This window comes from Polyergus mexicanus, unplaced genomic scaffold (genome assembly GCF_030449975.1).
Source record: "Polyergus mexicanus isolate NDT 795.1 unplaced genomic scaffold, iyPolMexi1.0 SCAF_1, whole genome shotgun sequence".
NCBI lineage: Eukaryota > Metazoa > Arthropoda > Insecta > Hymenoptera > Formicidae > Polyergus > Polyergus mexicanus.
This window is the reverse complement of record NW_027223321.1, coordinates 10,501,680-10,527,579: the sequence shown is the minus strand read 5'-3', so window position 1 is coordinate 10,527,579 and position 25,900 is coordinate 10,501,680. Positions and strand designations below refer to the sequence as shown.

Here is a 25,900-nt window from a genome sequence, read left to right as displayed (position 1 = left end):
ATTAAAAGCGATCTTTTTGATCAATTTAATATATTTTATTATAAAACATTTTATATAATTAGGTTTCTTTTCATTATTTGTATATAAGCAATTCATTTCTCTGAAATATGTATTTTTTACACTTTTCTTTTATATTTATATAACTATGTTTCTTTGTGCTTGAGTCACTTTTTTGTGAATGTGTAACTAAATAGTTTACTCCTAGACTGACCAGCAGTCTTCTTTTTCCTCTTTTGAGGGATCTCTTCACAGATAGTTCAAAACATTCCGAGAAAAATGTTTCCTTATACGCAATTAATTGCATCAAAACGAATAATGATTGCGCGTCGAGTTTATCATTTAAAAATATTTATTATTTATTTTTCTTCGAAGATTTTTTTTACATTTCAGATCTTAGAAATATCTTACTGACATAAGAAATTGATGTTATGACGAGTGACCAATTAGCGCGTTCTTTCTTGGTCAAAGAGAAACGGTGTAGTAGAGAGAATGTTATTTTAAGGTCTCGTTTGAATTTCTAAAGAGTTATTTCTTGGTTCATTCGGAAGAGCATACGAACTGTTTCACAAAGGATGAATACATTTTAATCAAAGTGCCATTTCCACTTTACTTCCAGGTTTTTATTGGTAATCCTTTGAATGCGCTATCTGCGGTAATAAAGTAGAATAATTTCTCTCTCGCTTTCTTTATCGCTTTTGGCGATTGATTGATTTTAATGATCCTTTTCAATTACTTTTTCTGACGTTAATCCTAATGAAGAAATTATTTTTATTAAATTGCTTTTCGTTATTTTAGTTAAAACGTATTTAAATATTTAAAATAATAATTACGTATATAAAAAAACCGTGTCGGAAAAATTTAATTTCCGGAATCAATCTAATCGATTGTTCCACGGCAAAATTGCATTTGTATGTTTCTTAAATTTTTATGCTCTTATTATTTATTTATTTCTTTATTTGTTTATCCACTTTGGCAAGACTTGACGTGCGCATACGCGATGTCCATGGGATCGATACCGACCGCCATTCCAGCCTTGTTGCAGGCAAGCAAAAACGCGAATTCTCTAAAAAAATTGAGATACAAGAAAGAATGCGGAACGAATAAATCAAGTTAACGCGGAATTAATTAACTTTTTGTTTCTGAAAAATTAATTAATTAATCGCAGCCGATTTGAATACAAACACTTACCGAGATTAAAACCCAACTTACTTCGGATTTTCTGTGCAACGCAAAGAAATTGTTTTGATTACTATGTTTTCTTTGCTGGCTAACAGTAGAGTGTGGTTTAATCGAAGGACATAATCGTGCATGCTGAAACGCGTGGTTCGAATTCGAATTAGTTAGTCGCTTTATATTGCAAACTTTGGTTTCTTACGAAACATGTTGAAATCACAGAGAATTCTTTCCTCTGTTCTATACGAAGTACATTGCTTGTCTCGCATTGTGCGCCGGTAAGGAGTGTCCATAAAGATAACAATTTCAATGTGATATCATAATATAGTGATGTATTTCCGAATTTATTAAATTCTTTGATGTAATAATTAAAATCATTTATTAGAATTTATATTATTATTTATTATTGTATTTACATAACATTTCTTTTGACTATCACTATTAAATTATGATTTGTCAATTATATTATTTGGTATTAACAATTTAAATAAAGATCAACAAAAATTGGAAATAATTTAGATTCGATTTGTTTTCTATATTTTAGTGTAGCGTAAGTTTAAAACGAGCTATTCTAAGGTTACTCTCTCGTCTGAATTTGCGAATTTTCTTGTGTTTTCTACGTTGACTCATATCGCAAGCAAAATCATACGAATAAATCGAGTCACGTATAAAGTGAGCCGAGTCATTAGCGAACCTCTGGACGCGATATGGCAATGAAGACGCTTAATTAGACAACCTCTAGATCTATTTTTTTTGTAGCGCTATTTTTGATTTTCTCTTTCTATACGCTTAGATCCTAAAGATTGGAATGTTATAAATCGAATGATATAAATAATAAAATCCGTAGAGATACATAAAAAATAATTTTTAAAATTTTTATCATTATTATATTTATTACTCGCATGTTTTAAATAATATAATAATTTCTGATTTTTATTTTTTATGGAAGCAACAACGGGCGTAATATTAACAGAGTTATTAATATTAGTTACGAAATGTCTAATTTCATCCAATTTTAAAAGTACGAAATGAAATGGTTTATATTCTTTTATAATGTTTTGCGTTTGAAAAGGGCTTGGCAGAGAGTTTGATTTAAATTATGGCCGGAATAGACGTGATACAGGAGTGTCACAGGAAGCCGTCTGTATTGTAACCTTTCTTTTAACGAGAACCATCGGTGATTATGCCGTCGAGTTTCTGATTGACGTGTCGGTTTTCATCGACGGTTTCGATACGGAGATATTTGCTATATATATTGTATATGAAAATTTATTACAAAATTAACAATAGCAGCTGGGGTCGCTGTGTTGCTTTGTTCTTTAGAGTGGCACACGATCGTAATTTAATTGCATGTTTTCGACCATGACGACGCGGCCGATTGATTTCTCATCAAAATGGCTTCGGTCGACGGCCTTTCGCACCATTACTTTCACATGCATTATTTGCATGTTATTGAATCTAACAGCCCTTTCAAACAGCTTACATTTGAGGTGACTTGAAAGATTGATCTAAAGCCATACATCTTTGATACCGATTGAATATCGGAACGTCACTGAGATAATGTTATCAAAGACGAAAATGAACAAAGGAGAGTGAGTTTTTTAAAAATAAGTCATCGACGCTTTGTCTGCTATGTCTCTTTCGCGAAATTGAAATGTTTCATTGTTGCGAAACCATTGCGATTTTCACCGATATCATCTGGGCAGCGAGCGTGAAGCCGAGCCCGTTTCCTGTTCAGAATCAACGAACCGATTTTGCCCGATCGCTCTTGGGCACGTGCGTACCATCGTCTCTCGTGCGCTCTATCTCCTATCACAACTCGTTGTATTATTTCAAATTCTATTCTATGTCTGCAATCTCTGATGCAAACATTGCTATGTTACTATTTGTACGAAGCTGCATCAGATTTACATTACATTGTTTTATTTATTGTTTTCAGAGTCAGTAAAAGCGGGAATTGCTTGGCTGGATTTCCCAGCCAAGCTAACTAGTAAATCCTGCTTGGACATAATAATCCGCGATCAAAATAAATGAGAATTTCAAGAGAGTAACTGTTGAATCGTATAGATATTATATTTCTCGTATTTATATACATTGGTCGAAAATTTATTATGTTGATTTTTTTGAAAGATTATTTAGTTGTTTAAAGAATTATATTTTTTAGTATCGTAAACACGAAATACAATAACTATTTATTTATGTTTTTTACACTATAATTATTAACGAGAATTATTTCATACAATAATTATAATTTAATTTATAATTATATCGAATTCTGTGACATCAATAATAAATTATGACATTGCAGTAAGATTTGGTACTAGTTGTGTTATGTTTGCGTAAAATGCATTAAGGCGTGCCAATCTGGAGTATCCCGAGAGAAATGCGAGCGATAATGATCATATATGAGAGCAGGATTAATATAGCTGACGTGGTCGTGGAAGAAAATAAAGCCTATCTTGTAACCCTGTGGTACTTTCTAAACCTTGGACCAATTTCAGGCCTTTCGAGATTGCCAAGGCTCTCGGTAAACTAAAAGACAACATCTTACTATTAATGGAAACAGCTTGGAACAAGTCAGATCGGAAATTCGTAGGAGAAAGTATAACAATAAAATTTTTTATGTATATATAAGCGATTGTGAAATAGCTGCTGTTTCCTTAGATAAATATTAATGTTTTTTTTTTTTTTGTTTAAACGTTTATTAATCTAGGAGAAACTAATTTTATACAAAATAAACGGAAAAAAGTTTACAAGAAAAATATTAAAACGAATAAAGAGAAAGGAATGCGAAATTTCTTTTTACACTACTTTACAAAAAAGATTAGTGACAAATAATTACGTATTTATTGTATAATCCCGGAATATAGGTCAGATTTAATTCTCGTTACTCAATGTCTCTATCCTCTGTGTCTTTTGCCCCTTATGTCGAAAGCGGTAGCCGTCGAAACGATTTTCACCTCTCTGTGTTGTTTTAGTTACGCATGCGAAGAACATACGACGCGACAAAGTGCTCCCAAACAGGGTGCGTTGAAGCGATGCAACAGAATTCATGCGCACGCATTATGCGGTTCAATGATACATGAACATGAGCATAACTCGAGACTCTGACGAATCAATGAGACTTGTTCACGCGCATGCAATTGAATATAAATTTAAAAAGAGTACAGCATATACATATATAGATATATATCTTTTTCTTGCATCTATCAAAGTCATTAAAACAAGATCGTGACATCAGCGTAAAGCAGTGGCAATTTTTGATCGCGGTGAAAGATAAATCGCGAAAGCCATATCAGAGAATCAACGGTCGTATCATATAAAGATTTGTTGAGTATAAAAAAAACGCATGTTAGTTAATTCACTTTAAAATGTTGACGGTCGTACATAATTAATTTATGACAACAATAAGAAAATAAAATATTATATTAGAGAAAAAGAGAGAGAGAGAGAGAGAGAGAAAGAGAGCAAACATAAGAATTTATTAATATAAAAATGTTACGACTCGCTTTTTTAAATAAAAATTATATACATATACATACATGCGTATGTATATTTATATACGTATAATATATTCTCGTATTTAAAAACCGCTTGCTCATTTTTTTCCTTAAGTAATTATATCTAAATTTAAAAGGAAACAAATTGTTTGCCGTCTGTCGCATCATCTTGTTTCAAGATGTCGACGACGACTTTAGCGGCAAAAAGGAGCGTCGATTATTGATTGCGTTGAAAGTAGACACGCCAAATGCGTACAGGCGACTGTATTTGGTATTGGGTATTTCTTGTAGAGACTCACGCGCATCCGTGCAACCCCTATGTCCCCTATATCCATCAGGTTGGTCAGCAGCGTAGAAACGGTGAGATATTTCGTAGGCATTTGCGAGATCGCTGAGCACGTTTTGCTGCTGAGGATTCTCTGTTACCACAAAAGCGATAATTATGATCCTCGATTTCGATAATTTATGACAGTAATTTGGCTGGTTTAACGCTACACGCTGAAATCTCTATTAAATCGGGTTAACCAATGGCGTAGAAACGACGATAACGGAGAGTATTGTGAGCGTTCCGTAGGAAACGTATTGCTCCTGCGAATCGACGATTACTGTCGTTGTAAATTGTCGTAATTACGGCGCTCCCCTGATTACTTATCGCGACAATTGGACCGATTGTGTAGTGTAAATTATGAATCTCTTGTTTCGGTAGTTAAATTGACGAGCAAAAACAACGAAATCGAGGAGAGGGATTGTAGTAGACGAATGGATAGCGGATACAATAATTTATTACAAATTTAATAATGGATGCAGTAATTTATTATGAAACACTAATTAATTAATTAATCTAAATTATAATCGTTCTTTACAGATATTGAACAAACAATATCACAATTATTAAAAATGAATAGTGCTTTGTAATTTCATCTGCTTACGTGTTTTTATTCACGGTCTTCATTTAAAAGTTTTAGTTTACTGCAACTATGCATATTGCAACTTTGTTCAAAACACGATAAATTGCATATTGATTGTTTATTTCTCTTTCTTTTTTTTTGTCTTTCAATTTTATTATTTTATGTTTATTCGAACTTCTTATTCCGACAATAAATATGTAATTGATTCGATGTAATATAACATCGTAATATAAAATCGAGAAGAAAATTGCACGAAAGAGATTACATAATTGCAAATTGAAAGTTCGTCTTTGATGAGACAAAAGTTTTTTCACGTAATATTTGATGCATACTCGATAAAAGGCATTCTCTTTTTACTCTTATATAGTTTGTTCTCTCTCTCTCTCTCTCTTTTTCGATTCATATATATTACAACCTTGTGAGTCGCTCTTGTACGAATAATGGTACACTTTTATCGCCGTATGTTAGTATTATTTTAAGGGGAGATTTTTTGAGGTGGTAGGACGGCGCTTACATACGGATCCTCATGTACCGATATAATGGGGAGAGTATCGATTTAGACGTTCACGGGTAAAGGATTACATCAATAAAGACAGGTTGTGTGTATGTTGGGAGAAATATAGAGAATCTGGAAGTATTATATTATTAGAATACTGCTTAAAAATAATTTTTTATTAGAACTTCTTATTATTTATATAGAAATCTATTTTGTAATTGTACTTAAAAGTTGTTGTTAATAACATTTCAATTTATTATAGTGCATGAAAAAATGTATATTGCTTATATTATTATTGGCTCAAACATAATTATTATTAGCTTAATTGCATGAAATAAATGACTGCCAGAAATTATACAGCTGTTTATGCAATAAATATATACGATATTTTTGCTAATGAATGCAACGAGGGAGAGGGAGGGGGGGGTTTAAAAACAATGAAGTATACAATAAAAAACTATGAATAAGCTTTGTACATTGCAATCACGTAGCTGTTGTTTGTATTTGTTTTTTATTGTTTACGCGATATACTTGCATGCACGTACCAACTGACAATAATAACGCGTTTACGCTTACTGAGAAAAAAGAATAATATAATGTGCAAAAATAGACAATCTTGTTTAAGAAATTTTTCCTTCGTTCGTTGATGACGCGTGCATGGAAATGTTGACAAAAAGGACACGTGAAAATAAAAGTAATGTTTTTATTTCAATATTTTTATCTCTTATATATAATTCTTACATGTAAAATGCGATATTTTATCGAAAATTTATAATATAAAGAAAGAAAAAGTGCATATGATAAAAGAAAGTATAAGTACACATTTGCGTATGAAAAATGTAAAGGAAAATGTAAGAACAAGCGTGGCAAATGAAAGAAGAAAGATTATATTACCATAAATGTGTAGGTATAACATACAAAAAATTTGAGGAAAAATGCTTTATTGATCGTATATATTGTATAATCTTTTGGAGAAAATCTTGATAAAGATTACGTTATTTTATCAAAGATAATTTTATCAAATATTACATTTTAAATGAGAAAACATTAATGAATATCGATAACGAATATTAATTTGATAATTGATATCACAAAATCTTATTTTTAAAAGAATGGAAGAAAGCAAGAAAAAGAGAAAAGGAGAGCAAGAGGAAAAAAATTTAAAAGATATTTATTTTATAAATTAAAACGCAGTTCACAAAATTCACTTAATCATTTAGTATTTGGCGCGAAATTTTCATTTAATTTCAATCATATTTGTCGTGTTGGCATTTTCTGAGTCAAAATATTTTCATTTATATTTCCATTTAGTCTTCAGAGATTCGTCACAGATACATGCGCAAGGACCCCTTCTTGATATTATTCATGTATGATTATCTTAACTGCTTCAAATACATTACATCCCGTAAGATGGTTGCTTAAATGCGTTGCTGTGACAATTTTCATATTGTTTATTTTTGATACCAATTATTTGACATATTTAAAATTATTTATCTTATGATTAACTTATAATCTTGGCTTATTTTCCTTTAAAATTTAAATATATGCTTATAACAAAACATAACATAATATAATAGTTATATATATAAATAAACAATAAACCAATTCTGTTCTTATTTGATATATTGGATATATCTTTTTCTCCTCTTTCTCTGATCGTGTCTTTATACATATAATTACGCAAAAATATTATAAAATATTTTTTTTAACTTTTATTGTTAATTAATGCGAATAAAATGTAACTTTTAATATATATTATATATATATATTTATGTCGCATGTATTATATTTTGATTTATATTGTTTGTGATAATCTCATTTTTACTTTTTTGCAATAAATCATATTGGGCTGCACTAGCAACATACCGAACAAGATTAACACATTTTCCACGAAACAAACCTTGCTTACAAGTGCAAGTTAGTTGTAATTCATCGTTTCACAATTTCAAAGGCAAATAGGTATTCTATAAACTTTACTTAACATCACTATTCTCGCAGCTAGGTTTTCTAGTCTCAACGATTTTCAAACAGATTAAAATATAGTTCACAGTTACCGAAATAATTGAATTTTGACTTACATTATATACATATACATAAAAAATAGAAATCAATATGTGCTTATAATCCCAAGGCATTGTCGTATAAGGCACAGAATGAATGAGTTGAAAATATCAATATGAATGCGTTGATAATATCAGAGAATTAACGAAGAATACTGAACAATACAATACAAAGTCGAATATAGGTGAATTTTATACGACTCGAACTTTAAGCTCAATTGAATTAATGTGCAAACGAGAGGTAGGCTTCTGGTCCGTCGGAAATGTGATGATCAGTCTCGTTAACATTGCAAATTTTCTTCATAAGCGCTTTTTACCTAGGTAATTTTACTCTACAATGCAAATCTATCCCTTTGTATTCTTCTCAGTTTGACGCTTGAGCGTCGCGATGGATTTGCAAAAGTAAAGGAGGATCGCTGACAATGTTGGACAACAAATATTTATTTTAATTTTTGGCGCACGCACTATGTTTATCAAATTTAAAGTTAGTTCTTTTAATTTGCTATAAATGTACATTCAAACATATATTTAGGCTAAGTAATTAATTTTACTAGATTTATTAGGCGTATTGGTTTCAGCGGATTAGCTAGTGATTCTGTACATCGTTAACAGACACGAGTCGAGAATCAAAAAAGTAAACACAGTGCATAAACAACACGACTGATGTTCGTATATATAAATGGAATCAACACTGTACTACATACAGTAACTCTCGTTAATCCACGAAACAAATAGGCGGGTAGACTTATACGTTATGATGTGGATTAAGGAGGTAATACGTTCTCAAATTATGCAATTCTAAATACACGTGACAAATAGTTGTTATCGTTAGGTATTTGATCAATTGAAATATTACATAGGAATCACATTCTACGTAACGCCCGTAAACAATACGACGTAAACGATTGATAAATGAAAATACGATATCGTGCAAATTACGATATATTGTGTATGTTTTTTTATTTTGGCAGCGTATGCTGATGTTATTAATTTCAATCTGCAAAATAATACAAGGGTAATAAATTTTTAATATTTTTTATTTTATTTTATTTTATTTTATTTTATTTTATTTATTATTTTTTTTTTTTTTTTTTTTTGAATTAAAAGTTCAGCGATTATATTAAACACATATAATTCCTAACGAAAGGGTAGATGGATCTTGCTCTCCTTTTCAAGTTGATAATTTTCGTATCACGCTATGCAAGCTCAACGATTCACATAACTCATTTATTCTGTTACGTATTTCACATGGATAATGACATTGTAACGAATGCATATAATAAGTCATTTATAATACGTATAAGGAATTATTTGTAACAAAAGTTTATTAACTTAACATTTATACGTTTATGTGATGAACATTTTTGATACTTAATCTCATGATAATAATGACAAGCAGACACGTTCGCATGATGTGCGAAATCATATTCTACAATTATTAAATCAACTGCATAAAAATGTTTTCGCAACATATTTATAAACTAAAATATTCCCCATTTTGAGATTTTTATTAACATTTTATATATATTATATATTCTTTTATATAAATTTGTGTTAAGTTTATTATATGTTATACATATACATATATAAATAAATAAATAAGAAATAAATGGTACAAAAACATTCATACGCGATATTAACATTGACCATGAAGACTACGTTATATTGCCCTTGATATAACAGCTATTGTTGGCGGATCTCTTGCGAATAGCATCTCGCGTGTTTTACGCAAGTTTCGTAATAACGCACGTCAGTTGCCATTTACACACAATCTCTGCTTACACGCTCTTTATCACGCGAGATCTTTCGTAGGACTGTGCACGAGCTCGTTTAACTCGTGTTTACGCGATAAAAGTCAGCCAAGCGATTACGATTAAATTCTTCAAATAATAACTCTGATTGACACATCGCACGACGACATTTTGTTTCGTGCTTTAATTAATACGTTAGAAGTTAGTTAATTAATACGCGCAAATTAGTGCTCGTGCCGTTTAATCGCACGCGAAACGCGACGTTTTATTTGAATCTTTTGCTCGATTAATCATTTATTGGCGCGAGTTTAATTTTGCACGAGTCAACGGAAAAAGGTGCGTCTTGTTAATTACTCCGTGTTTGGACTGTGTCCAAGAAAAATCATGATGATACGCTAGCGGAGTGAATTTACTTAACGGATTGTCGGTGGACTTACATCTATCCGCAGCTCTCCATGACGGACGCGTTATCATGATGCTCGCCCTTAATTGGCAGCGACACCAGCAATTAATTAGTCATCTCTCCCCCACGGGTAAACGTACTTTGTTCGTTCACAGTAGCGTCCACTCCGCCGTCTTGATATATTTTTCTTTGGCTGTGCGAGTAGTCTTGTTAGAGCTAAAAATAAAGGCGTCGTCGCGCCTCTACATGGCAATTGAGACGACGTCCGGCATGCGAGCAATGCACACCTTTGGATAACAACTTTGTTTTGCGTTTTTCCATCTATCAAGATTGAATTATATATCGGTAATTGAGCTCATTATACCCGTTCAATGAGCCACAAAAATAAAGCTATGCTATTCAAAGTGTAATATGAATGACTCTTGTTTTAATCTATGAGAGAAATTATTACTTAAAATTTTATTTCAAGAGTATGATGAAGAGACTAGAGTATTATTTAAATATAAATTTGAAATTATTAGAAATATTATTTAAATAAATATTTTATAAGACTATTTTTATGTGAAATTAGATTTTTTTATCCAAATACGTATATTATTATCTATATGAAAAGTACGAAGAATTATGATGACAATGTGTATTTACGATAAATATTATTGGTCATTCTAATGGATTTTTCAGTCACATAAATAATGATAATATTGATAATTTCTAGACTCTATTTTTGACGTATTATTCGTAGATTATCTTTGTTAGTACATTCCGTTGATGTAACTTTATTGATGTAACAACGAAAAGTTTATTTATCAAGATTATATTCAGATTAGATATATAGAAAAGTTCAGAGAGTATTCCATTCTATTCTAGATAATATATTTAATAATAATTGAGATGGCATTCAAACGAAAATAGTTTGTATTCTTAGTTTAAAGTCTTGTATGTGTTCGCATCTACATATGTTGACGCAGATGCGTGCAGACATTTGAAGGATGCAGAGACGCCATAACTTCTTCGCAAATAGCCTTCAAAGTTCTTGAGATTCCCCGTGGAGTGATGAAGTGCTTTACAATCTTCGACCATATTTATCACATTGCTCCTCACATTTTATCGATGCGATGCGGCATAAATAGCTATTGTTAAGAATAATGCCGTCTTCAACTTATTTTATATCACATGTAAATATTTCTAATGTCATTTGAATCGGTAAAACTATCCGGTTCTTTAAAACTATCTCAAAATTTGATTTTAAAAGACCACTGAATATTAGAGAAACAGAAATCATGGCGAATAAAATTATTACAAATAAGGCTTTTTCCAACAAATATTATCTGTGAAATCATTTTCAGTAAAATAAAAAAAAAATACTGTAAAAAACAATAAAATAGATAATAATACGTATAGTATAACAATTTCACAAATGTATATAATATAAGAATTGTTATTTCTCTTATTATTCATCAATTCTTTATTGACTACTGGCACTTAGATCAGGCTATAACTTTTCTTACTATTCAGTTGTCGGTTGTTACCGCACAATACTTGGCCATCGTATATCTTGGCTTACGCATTTCGCTTTAGCGTGAAGAATTTCTAGTCGGTAGACGCTTGTTTGGCGCTGCATTGTAAACATTTACTCATCTATCGCGAAACCGTCGTCGCAATTTACATCGTAGCTGTATATCTTGAAACTCGCCGACAGAGAATCCTTCTCTTTATCTCCGCGTTTCTAGTAAACCCATTTGTTTAAAGAATGTACTTAGGAATCAAAACGAAACGCATTTATAGCTCTCCGCATACTCGTCTTTTGTCTCGTCCGCGACATCGTTTTCCTGAAGATGTGAATCATGCGACGATGCATTTATCTATGCGTACAGGGCGGCGCCGCGTACTGTGCATTGGAATAATGCATTTCTCGCATCATCGACCACCGGCGTTTTCCACTTTGTTCATGACCTACGTTGCCGGCAAAGTTCTTGATTTATGTTGTAGCATGCTTGTTAGCTGATTATTGATCACATGAGAGAGTATTGCTCACGTAGCAAATGTTTATTCGCGCATCCGTGTGTAGTATGATAAAAAAGTGGAATATTATCGACGTGTGAAAAAAATTGTACTGACTTGTATTATGGCTAATTAAACAAATAATTAATTTGTAAAAAAATGTGAATAATAATAGAACTTATGTACAATGATTTTGTTTAACGATTTTAAGGAAAAATCGATCTCTACAAGATTAAACATTCTATTCTACTTATCCGCATTACATGATATATAGAATTTAGAAGCGATTATACGATTTAATACTTTAAAATCTTTAAAATTCTTTATAATAATGGCTACGTAATCATTTGGCTTTGTAAAAGCAAAGATTATATACAAATAATTTGACGAGAGAATTTTTTTTTTTTTTTTTTTTATCCAATTACTTTGAAAATCTCGGCAACATTTTAGAGGAACTTTATCTCATAGAGTCAATGTGTCTGTGCAGGTGTATAGCACCGTCAGCCTCAGGCAGGTTTTGTTGATTCAGGTTAGTTCAGGTGACAACAGGTATATGTACAGGTGTTCGCCCTCGATTGTAATTTCACAAATCGCTGAAAACGATAATATCTATGTGAGTGGCGTTATCATCATTATCGCAATTTATTAAAATTTAATTATATAAAAAGACTATATATAAAAATTATACATAAAAAATTATTAAAATTTAATTATATATATATATATATATTTTTAAAACCAACTATAAATTTCTCTAAACATCTGAAATAGAATTAAAAAAAAATATTCTTTAAAAATCGGAATTATAAAAAATCTTCGCAAATATATCTTTAATATTGACCCTAAAAAGTTTGTATATAAACTTATAAATATAGAATAAAGTTTAAATATTATTGTGTTAAATTCGCACGAGATATCAATAATGAGAAAAAAGATAGTCAGTACGAAGAAGCTTACGTTCTTAGGAATGGACGACCACGAGATTCAATCCACGGTGGAGTCTATACTTGGGCCCGATGTCAAGGTTGTGGACTGCGAGAAAAAGTCCTGCGTGAGAGAGGAGGAAGTCCTGCTGATAAACGGTGTACCGATCCCCCTCGAGGGGCCGGACGGAGTCGCTATACGAGAAGCCATGATAACCGGCCAGGTCCCACCGTGCGATCTTCTCAACCAGATTCTCGTCAAGGCTGGGATTCTAAGGTAGCATTGTGGATCTTTCCCTATCGTGCATACGAATATACTTGTATTTTTTACCTTCTTTCCGGTCGAAACAAACACTGGTTTCCGACAGTTTTGCATTAACGTATTATACATATCCGCTGTTTATAGCGTAGGTCAAATTCTTCATTCATCGCGTTAACTATAACAGTTTACTTCCGAATGATAATATTGATGCTAATATATGCCACGTTGCTGACATATTTTTAGAAATATTACTATTTATTATTCGCGAATTCATGTATCGAAGATGCACATTTCATACAAGATCCACATTGCTATCTTGTAAATTGGCATGGTTCTGAAGGGCTCCGGTGCGACTCGAGACATCCTTGAGCGTGAAATCGTCCATCGTGACGAAAGAAGAGGTCACCGTCGCTCGTGACGGTAAGGTCGTCGATGAGAGAAGTCGCGAGACCAAAGAAAACAATTATTATGCATCGTCGACGAGCGAGATATGGGAGCCGGTGGGAATCATCCATCGGCCGAGGAACATTAAGCCATTCGACAGCTCCGACGATTCCAGGCCGAACTCGAACGCCAGCTCCGATCAAGGTTACACGACCAGCAGCAATCATGTCCTTAGAGAGCGAGGCGGCGCTTCCACCACGAGATGTCCCATCTGCGAGGACAACGATCCCGAATGTGCCAGAAAATGTCTGGGAGGACTCGCTGGTCTCGGAGGGAAGAAAGTTCCTGGTGTTCGGATAACTACGTCGACGGTAAGCTAAGTCTGAATCTTAAAATCGAGTGATGTCTTGACAAGCATGGGGAAAAAAAAAAATTTGTTTGCGCGTTTCTTTCGAAGAAAATGTGAAAATTATCTTTTGTTGGCAGGTTTAGAACGAACTTTTAACTACTTAGAAAATTTCATCTGCTCTTGATTTCGCTTTAAAATTAGCACAAGACAGCCCGGTATGGGAAAATAATTAATTAATAAGTTGCGATACTTATGTAGCCTAATTTGACAACATTTTGGCTATAAAAGTGATTCTTTGCATTTTTATTTTTTTACCTTTCTTCTGTCTTGCTTCGTTTCTATTGAGTAAGCATCTCGATATAGACAAAACATGTTGAAACTTTTATATTTCCTGGGAGCGAATAAATCGCGATAGAAAACTGCTTTTTTGAAACGAGTTACCGCACAAGTAAGCCGTTGCCATATAAGCAGCTTTACTCGATAGCTATGTTTATCTTTGTCATTGCTTTCTTTAATCTGTTTTATTTTCTATTCTTTTATTTTCTTTTTTTCATCATTTTAATGATGAAAAATTTAATATATTTGTTAAAAAATTTTATGCTCCGACATTCTTGAAATGCATCTGACTTTGCATTTTTAATAATGTGACTCTCTCCTTCTCTCTCTCTCTCTCTCTCTCTCTCTCTCTCTCTCTCTCTCTCTCTATTATTCGAGAATTTTTTATTTAATTATGTACGTGCTTAATATTTTTTCCTTAAAAGAATATAACTTTATGATCACGCGCTTGAACACACGTGGGGCAAAACGTCACTTTACTTACTAGAATAGTAACAGTCGATGCTATGAAAAAGTCAGTGCGCTTGTTTGTTATTCGAGGTTCATGCGACAGGACTTTAACGATCCCGGGTTACTTCCCGCGTTCTTAAAATGCAGAGGTGACTTGATGTTGGGTAAGAAGTAGATAGGCAGTAAAGAAAGATGAGTTAACTCGCGTCTTAATATTATATCCAACAAGAAAACACCATGATCGTTATGGGGCGCTCATGATTTGCGAATCGAATAAGTCGCGTTGTTTATATACAAAAACGCAGAGAAGCGTCAAAACATATTATTTCTCATTCGCTTAATAGTCATCAAGCAAGAACAGTGAGCTGGTACTGTCATTCAAAAAATTCGTTTTATCCCTCCTACAGAAGATTCTTATAGAAAATTTATTTTGTTTTTCTTGAATTTTTAAATCAATTTATAATTTTTTTCGGAATGTATAAAATAAATTCGTCAAAAAATACAAAATCTATAAAGTATAATTATTCAAATCAAAAACACATAATTTTCTTCATGTAGAATACTAGAAACCAATGATTTGTTAAGAAATCTGAATGTATAATACTATATCTACGTTATTTTTTACAGTGAGATATTATATTTACTCCGTTTTGAATAATTAGTTTCTTAAATGTATTTGTTCATATACGCTAAGAAATATTTGTGTGCATTTGCGATCAATAGTTGTAGGATATGATAAATGATAATATATCGACATAATGTAATATATTTTGAAATTTTTGCTGCATTTTTTTTTTTTTTTTTTTTTTTTTTTTTTTTTTTTTTTTTATTTGGATAGAATTGATTTTTCTCTTTTATTTTCTTTTTCAATTATATTTTCTATATCTTTTTTATCTCTTTTCTAATTTTATTGTTTTTAGTTAGATTTTTCTTTTTATTTTCTTCTGGTTATATTTTTTTAGACAATATTTATAGAATAGAAATTTAAAAATTTATTTTTCTGAAAGGATATATATAAAAAGAAATTAAAAGAAAAGGTCTTATTTAGTCTTGTATATAATTACAAGTCTAAATGTAGTCAACTAATTAAAGACGTAAATTGTTATTTTTTATTATCTTACATCATCTATAGGATATGGTGTGTGTGCGCGCGCGCGTGTGTTTGTCCTTTACTCAATTGGTAACTAATGTTTAAACAGAAGTTATTTTCCGACTGACAGCATCAGATTTTGCCACTTGCAGTGATCTGTTTTACCTTTCGTAGTTCTGATAACAAGTTGCTGTAGATGGTACAGCACCGACTATACATAGGACAGTCATCGGTTATGTCTGTTCCTTCTCTGTTTTCAACAGATAAGCTGCAAATATTGTTTCTTCGATGAATGTTAAATACGGAAATATTCTTATCTACATTTGAAAATTTAGATATCAAAGTTCTTTTCTTTCTCTTAAAAATATTACAAGCTAACAATAAGAGTTGGAAAAAGAAAATATATATATATATAGCTACTATCTTTCAAATAAAACGTAAAGTGAAATTTTATCTCTTCGATTTTTAATGTATTATTATATTAAAATTTCTCTTAATTAAAATACTGCATAGTTTGTTATACACGTAAAACAACTTAAACGTATATTGTATTTTAAACATATTTGTTTTATTTTACGTTTGTGTTCGGTGTATAGATATATACATACACACACACACACATATATATTTTAGTTACGTCTCATCATTATTGATTCTTTCAACACGTCGTCTTCACTAGACAGGCGTATCACGAAAATTTCACACATATGACAGTTTCAAATTTCAAACTGTCAGAAACATAACAGTGGCTGAAACGTGATCAGCCTACTCGGCATGACCTTATATAGGATTTTTGTCTACTTTTCAGGACGGTGCAATACATCCATTCCGACATCTTGACATTCTTTGCATTTTCTTTGAAATACATGTCCGCGTCCATGATATTACTGCTGCATAAACAGAGATATGCGCATTGATATTATTCATCCACCGCTTATTGGTCTTTCTCTCATATCCTAAACGTGATTGCGCATATTCCTAAAAACGTTTTTTTTTTTACATATATCAGTTTAAAAAAAAAACAGACACAAAGCAGTTTGTAAGAATAATTCGTTGTTTTTAACTTTTAAAAATATGCTATCGAATTATGAACAATCATAATAGCTACATTTTATGTAATTAAAGGAAATTATAATAAGCCACACATTGGCTGTGAATAGGAAGGATATTGTTGACAATTTAAAAAAAATTGAATATGCTTCAAATAAATACACAATTTTCAAAAAAATCGCACATATTTCGGATAAATATAAATATATCGAACTTTGGATATTTTACTAACGGATTTGCACGGATTTGGATAAGCGGATGTCGTTTGTTACGCGACGAACTGGACCGGGCTGTTACATGATGGTCTTTATAGGCGCGCGCATCTGTGGTCGGGCGAATAGAAAATCATCTTGTTCGTTGGGCTTACAATGTTGATTACCGATTTGCCAGTGGATTTTCGCGTTGGTATCTTGCTACCGATGCAATGGCGTCAACGAATCGCCCGGTAACGGGATACTAGCCTCTGATGTCTGTGCGGGAAATGGGAATGAGAAAACCGATCGATAAATCCAATTAAATTTTGTTACGCCGCCATCGATAGTAGCGGCAACATCAACGACACAGTAGCCGATGGTCATGACGGCCTGACACACGCCAAATTGCATTTTATGCGCGAACATAGATCTCGAGCTCGCAAGATCATCTTTTGGCCGTAGAGAACTGCGGCTGAAGGGAACATTTTCATCATTGACGAATCTGTCACACTTGTATGTAGTATGTTCTACATGCGCGCGTGAATTTCTATGTATAAATAATTTATTTATATATACATATATATTATATATGTTTAATATATATTTTACGAGGTGAAAATTTTACTTATTTGCACATATCGAATGAGTATAGTTTTCTCGAATAATGATGATTTTAGTTAATTAAAAATTTAAATTGAAAAGAAGAAGTTTGCGATACATCTCGAATGTTGTGTCAAACATAGAATTGGCAAATCAAGATGGTATATATTGAATAAATTATTTGCAAGTATCTATACGTCATCATCGACAAACAATATATAATTATTTATTTTATTATTAAATTATCTGTTCAAAAAAGAATTTCGCGGCGGTAAACGACTATACGCGGATCATGTTCATTGTAATTGAATTTGAAATGGCATTTTCATTATTAATCTTTCTCCCATTCGCGTTCATCGATATTCGCTGCGATTATTCTGGTAGTGCTTGAATTAGATTTGAATCATCAGAGTGTTGGCAATGCGATAAAATAATTTTGATAATAAATATGTAATTCTATTCTATTGTATCGCATAAATTTACATATCTGCATAATATTTAATATGTTCGCATGTAAAATGATAATCTAATAATTGCATAAAAATTATTACGTTTTAAATTACGAATTTATCATTTCAATTCTATAAAGTCGCATGATCGATACTTTTCTAGTCTTTTTGATATTGATCGATACCGTTCGTACGTTTGTTAAATCAAATGAATCGACGTTGAATTCATCTTGACCACGGACATCTTGCACGTTTGTCTATAACCACCATCGGTGTCTGTCTGCTAGCCGTTTCTCTCCGTACATTTTGACCACCCAGATTCCGTTTCTCTCGGACTATTAATACGCGTTTCCGCGTCCAGTGCGTCTGGGAGCGACCAGAAAGGCTAGCCAAAACTAGAGACCAGTGGCTGTCCGTATCTCGTACAAGGTGGAATTTCCATCTCGGTTCTTCAACCTCGCGTTTTCCTCGCCAATTCAGTGACGGTGATCGACCGGCTTTGATCGAAGCTAGATACGAAGGAAACCATTCGTCTCGCTGCCAAGCGAACTTTCAAATGTCGAGAGTGAGAGAGAGAGCTTTTCTCTTCGATATCACCGACGATTCCTCGAGATGGATGCCCGAGAGCGACTTCATCGTTGAAAACGGGTCGCGGCATCATTGGTACAAAATGACGCGGACAAGTCGTTGCGATTGAATCAGTTTTAATCTTCAACTGACAAACGGTCTGATTCGTTTGATCTCAAAGCGTGAATTCTTTATTCACTTAAGTAACAATTGGTATTCTATTAAAGACGATCTCATAATTTTATCAATTTTTATGTTTAAATGATATTTAGGCGGTTTTTTTTTATTTACTAAAAACGCGTAGTTAAAAATTATAGTATTCTTTTATTTTTATATTATATTTTTATATTGTTTGCGCGATTGGTTTGATCACGCGAAAAAAAAATTTGAGATACGTGCTCGCGGTGTAATGTTTTTATCTAATCTAATATAATATATATTTTCAATTTATATAAGTTAAATAATAATTAAAAATTATATACACTTTTTGGGGGGAAACTAGAATTGAAACAAGTTTATGTGTAATATTCAATTTTGCAAAATTGAGGTGTTTACGTAATCTCATAAAATTTAATAATAATTGTTTTATCAAAATTAATGCAAACAGTTGCACCGAAGCTTTATTCTTAACCATCGTTTTTTTCATCGATATATATATATATATATATATATAGAGAGAGAGAGAGAAGATTTAAAATTTTATAATTATAGAACCCGATGATGTGAAAAGATTCATCTTTTTTATAATATAAACAACAAAAAGAAACAGCAAATTCCGCAGAAAGTGTAGTGTAATTTGAACAAAATGCTTGTTTCGCGATTTTGTAAATGTCCGAGTATATCCTGCGTTAGGAATTGCGTTCGATAGGCCACCACCATAAATCTTCCCTTGGAGAACTCGACGAGAGCCATCTTGTTTCTTTCTCCGTCGCGTCTTCTTCTCTTTTCCCTCTATCCTTCCCTCCTTTCCGCTTGCAACTCTACTCGTGTTTCCTCGTCGAACGCTTTTCCAGCGAATAGCTGCACCGAGCCAGATTTATCGATATACCCTTACAACGGGCATTTGGGTTCTTATTTACTCAGAGCGAATGCTTCTCCCCGACAAAGGAAATATTCGAAGCTAAGACGATCGATCGATCGAAATTAATACGACGTATCGTCCTGTGAACTTTTGAAAAAATCAACATGGAGAAAGGACAGTGCATTCAGGATACTTTACCTACGATGTACGGAATTATGATAGCATTTCTTACATGTTTGGTTGGCTATGCATTATGGGTGAGTTTATTTATATTTAACAATTATTTCTTTGCATATTTATCTTTAGTATTTAATCTAAAATTCAGTATCCATTCAATGATTATGTTACATTATAATATTCAATTTTTTCTTTGTTTACATTAATAAACTAAAATAGTCTATTTAGTTTTGTTTTACAAAATATTAGTAAATTTGGTGTCAAGTCTAGATATTTGTTGTAAAATAAAAGCTTTCGTTTATAAAAATATATATATATATATGTATATATATAATTGTTAAAATATCATTATAATAGTATCACTAGAAAAATGTCAGAAACGTTAATATGCAAGTTTATCTCTTCAAACCATTTAGCATTTTTGCGAAGAAAAGAGTCGTGATATTTCCAGCGGAAAAATGCTAATCTCCTTGAGGCAATAAATCCTGAGTAATCAACTTATTTTCAAAAGAGCAAGAGCGCAGTGTCTTTTTTTTTAAAGAAACGTTTTTTCCCAACTGCACGATGACGAACAAATTTATTCGCATAATTAAGCAAGCTTAGCAATGTACCGTGCAGAGATAAGGCACGGCATCGCCAGAAAATGCTATCGTACATAATCAAAGGTAAACGATTCACTATGTACATTCGTGAACGACGCACGTTGACTCGGAAATAATTTCCGCGTTTGAAGGCAAAGCGCACAGTTCTCTGTTTCCGCTTATTATTAGAGAGAAGCAAGAGCGGTGCGCGAACAGGTAGTTGTCATGGCACTCGATATCGCCGGCATTGTTTGCCGTAATCGCCACTCGCAGGACGAACTGTAATCCACAGACTCGCATACATTTCGCGTAGGTCGAATGCCTGCTGGAGGACGCGCCGACTGCTAAATTATGCTCGAGTAATTAAGATGCGAGCCAATTGTTTCATACGGGTTAGTCCGAGCGAAGGGGGACGACGAGCTTAACTTACCTCGTAATATGAACGCCGGAATATTACCTCGATTCTCGTATCTCTGCTATTCGTGATATCACAAAGTTTCGCATGTGACTCCGATAATAAGAAGATTACAATCTGTTTAATTAAAAATTAAAAAGTAGAGAGAAATGCTTCATTAAAACTATGGAAAAATATAATTTGGGAACAGATGTTTTCTTCTGCCAAACAAACATATCATATTCAATATCATTTCTCTCTCAAACGTATATTGAATTTGTTAAAAAAATTGAAATTTATTAAATTATTGAATTTAATAATGCAACTAATAATTCACAATTATTTGATATAAAACAAAAATAGAACGACAAAAATATATCACATTGTTGTGCCGAAGAAATTATTGATAAAAATATTTATTTTGTTTCATAATATTTATATCAAATATCACGTGTTTCTCCTAGCCTGTAGAAATTACGTGTATATAGAGAGAAATTATTTTCTTTAATCATTATGATGTAACATTTAGTGATGTAGCGTTTTATCATTATAATGTAATATTTAGGATGGAGCCTAACCATCAATATAATATGTTGCACTTTGATTGTTACTATAATGACGTAATGATGCGATATTATGGATGCGTTAGGAATCGATCGTTTGCCTGATGTAATTACAGACCGAAGCATTATCAGATGCACACGCAAGATATGATTATTATCGCCGCAGGTGCTAGCACAGACAAACGTACAAAGCATCCCGATAATGGTTGGTCTACAACAATAGACACAGGATGTAGATACAAGTGTAAGCACGCAGACATGTAGATGGGTTCTTTCAAAGATTCAGTTGTGAATTTAACTTTCTTTCTCCGCTCTTTTTTCTGCCGTTTATGCATTGAGACTTTATTCTGTCTATAAGAAATAAAAAAAAAAACTATTTTTTATTATTTAATTGATCTGATCATTTTTATTATAACGACATTATTAATAGTGTGTACGTTACATTATGATACATAGCTCACTCACGTTGAGTTCTGATTGACTAATACAACATTACTCTGTCAGTCAACAATTCAGCCGCAATGAAATTTGCGCCCTGCCTCTATTATAGATCATAATACGGCGAGAATAACGGAATGTTGTTGGCGAATATGATGTTTGTTTTTCTGAAGCGGTTTGCTGCGCCGCGGGCAAATGAGAAACGATCGTTTGCGGTGCAATTATCGCGTTAAAACGCAAAAGCGAGTGGTTAATGTCGCGTGCAAGTCTTCATAATTTACTTGCGTATATACGTCCAGTTACCAAGCATTTAAAAAAAAATAAAAAAAAAAAACGTAATTGCATTTTCAATTGTACAAGACTAGCATGTAAAACGAGTATTTTGGTTGTGTTTACTTCGACATTATATCGTTTATGATTATGACGTGAATGTATATAGGATGTGCAGTTTAATGTATATATGTATAACGTGAACGCGTAAATAGACCCGTGCACTTATATGACGTTGAACATTATCTATCTTAAGAACATCTATTTTCAGATGCTGTCCAACAGAGAAATCGTATTTTGTTAAAAATTTATTTTTATTATTTTTATTTATTTTTATCGAGTATTTTTATTCTATATTTTTCATAGAGGGCTACTTATAAGCCGTGTTGTTGGGAACACATGATATATCGTTTTCTGATTTAAAGTATAGGAGTGAATATAATAGGGAGATATGATAGGTAAGATTTATTCTCCGATGAATTTCTCGTACTTGTATTGTACAATACTTGGTCGATCTGTTGAGAAGAGATCGTTCTATTTCGCGATAGAACGATCGCTTTCTGGTACTTCTCTGGACTGTAAATAGAATACTTGTAGAACGACTTTACATAATCGCGATCTCTTCTTATATAGGTCTTCTGGTGTTTTTGAAGCTCTTGAAATGTATTTCAGATATATTGTACATTTGTTGAAGATATCTTTTATAATTGGAATTTAAAATACAACGTTTTCTCTCTCTTGTCATTTAAATTGTATTACTAGCGATATATAATAATTACCACAAAACACTGCAGCTGCTAATTTTTTTTACGCGTCGTTGTAACATTTTGTGTATGCCACATTTATTGTTTGTCATTTAGTGTTTTATTATTGTTTTTATTACACATTCACAGAGCAAGTATAGTTCGCGTTTATACGTCTGATATTACTTCGCGAATATTTTCGTTGTGCGTGCTTGAATTCGTAAGCTAATCGAAATTGGTTTAGACGCAATTGGCAAGGGGCGATATAAAATGCGAATCAGCGACATTTCGATATATCAAAAACATATTTTAAGAGAAGCTGTTACGCGATGCCAAAATGCGGTATCGCAATCCCCACTTTACGATCGAACTTTAACGGTGAGAGAAGATTTATTTATTCTCTATGGCGTGGCATAAAGCGATGATACTTTCCACCAATGCTCCATTTCATTCTTTCTGCGCGCTCTGTGGCAAGAATCCGCCTTGAATAATTTGCTCCGTTTTCTTCCAATCTTTTCTATTTGCCTGACGAATTCCTTTCTCGCGAATTTTTTGCATGAAAGATAGCTGCGGGTTTTCTCACCTGCTTGCGACGGCATACGATTTAGAATCTTTATTAGTTGTGCACAAATATTTTTATGATAAATTATTATTTACATGATAAACTCTGTGCTCTTTTTCTCAGTGCAATAGAAAATTGCGATTTTTGATACGTATGCGCGCGATTTATTTTAATTAAAAAATTTTAACAACGAACTCGGGGAGCCGTATGTCCTTTCATATTGAGATTCGTCAATTTATCGAAAATTTTACTATAATTTTGATCGTGTTAGCTTTCAGTTTCCCGCTTAAATAGGAACTCAATGAGTTTTAAAATTTTCTCTCTCGAATTTGAAAAATAATTCCTTTTTTTCACGTATTATTTCGCGACTACAATTTCTCGACGTTAAACGATATAACTCTCTTATCTAGTTTTGATTTAATTATATATATTCCCTTTCTTGCGCTACGTCAATCAACGAAGATTCGCGAACACCGCGATGACCGAATCGTAATAAAAAGGGCTTCGGTGTAATTTTAATCGAGGAGCGTTCAGGCGATAGCAAAAACTTTTTGCGAGGAGACCGAGAATTTCCCAGATTTGCCCTTTCGTTCTTGTCGTCTTGTCCGTTTCTCTTCTACGGGGTTTTCCTTTATAGTCTCTGCGTTATTCTCTTAAACGTTATTCTCTTTAGCCTGCATGAACAATTAAGCAATTTACGTGTCGATATAGTGACTCTGCAGGAGATCAGTTCTTTAAAATAGTTAGACCGATTTTTAGATTATTATTATTTTATTCAAACTTTTTTTTTATTAGATAAAACTTGATATTTAGACAAGATACACGTGCATTAATATTGACACAAATTATTAATTTTAATAATATTAATTTTTAGTTAACTTGACGATAGAATTGGTTTTTGTAAATTTTAATTTTACTTTTAATTTAAAAAATTGAATAATGGGAATATATTATATATCATATACTTGTGCGTTAATCACTATCTTGTATTATCTTAATTTGGACATTTTTCGAGATATTGATCTTTGCATTGAAATATATAGTTGATAATTTTCCGTGTCAGAACCTAATGCTACAACTATCATTGTGGTGTAGTCGATCCCTTTTGTTAGTTCATGTAAAAGCTCTGCCGTCACGTTTGCTGATTCGCAGCAGCAAATTTGTGCCTTTGAATAAAAGATGAATCGCGGACTAACATTTTATACAATGTATGAAGATTGTAACTGTTAATTCAATGTCTGAATTTATTCTCGATATTATCTCCAACGCCATATTCTTTCTTCTCCGTCAAGCGAATATATTTTTTTACCTCGAAAGAATGATCGTTTTTAATTTGATTTGACTTTTGAGATTTTTATTTTATTTTTTATCGCAAAAGTCTTTGGAAATTATTTGTGGGATTGAGAAATTATAGCGACAATTTCTTAACAATACAAGTGCGAATGAAAATCAATAGAAATAATATCATGCATCAAGTATCATATTTGTACAAATATTTGCTTTTGTAAAGAAATATATGCAAAAAGATGTGTATTAAATATTAAGAAATAGAAGGAAAATATTTTGTAGAGTTATATAGGATTTGTACAAATATTTGTGCGGTCATATATGATGAAAAACTTAAGGGCGCAATCTGACGCGTGTTTTTAATGTCGCGAAAGAATTTATTGCCATGTCTGAGGATTTCTTTTCCAAGAATGTTGCTTTTCTCAGTCTTACTCTAGTAGAACGTCGTTTTATTTCCTGCGTGTTTTCTCTCAACAACTTTTATATTGCCTCGTTGCAACGAGGGTTGTGCGACGAAAAAACATTCCCGCGACCGCAAAAAGAAGAGTAGACGATAGATGTTATCAGACAAACATACCGATTTGTACAATTAATATGGGTACAATTACATGGTTACATGCAAAATGCTTAATTAGGTACCGCGAGATATAACATTATCATGAAATATCAACATGTTGCGTTAATAGAGCGAACAAAACAATTGTTTATTGTATTCAATTGTATATTGGTTTATTGCTGTATTTAGGAATTCTCGCTATTGGATTTCTCACTATTTCGTCAAGAAATTTAACTAGACGTGAAATGCCGTAATTTTATTTGACTGATATAATTTTACTAGAATATTATATAGTTTTTCTATTATTTTTTACATCAATAAGATTGGAAATATTTTTGTATTATTCTATCAAGAGGACCTTA

The 25,900-nt window shown here is 32.3% G+C and overlaps 2 protein-coding genes across 3 annotated transcripts in view; both read left to right on the top strand.

Moving 5' to 3' along the window:
• Positions 1-14,241, top strand: part of LOC138934303 (uncharacterized) — a 44,640-nt gene extending 30,399 nt beyond the window's left edge. The window contains exons 2-3 of the mRNA XM_070297931.1: positions 13,258-13,492; positions 13,818-14,241. Of these exons, the coding sequence (XP_070154032.1) occupies positions 13,260-13,492; positions 13,818-14,241 (657 nt within the window). The 5' untranslated portion in view covers positions 13,258-13,259. The remainder of the gene's footprint in view (positions 1-13,257; positions 13,493-13,817) is intronic.
• Positions 1-25,900, top strand: part of LOC138934289 (uncharacterized) — a 255,240-nt gene that overhangs the window by 59,011 nt on the left and 170,329 nt on the right. The gene's annotated exons all lie outside the window — the stretch shown is intronic.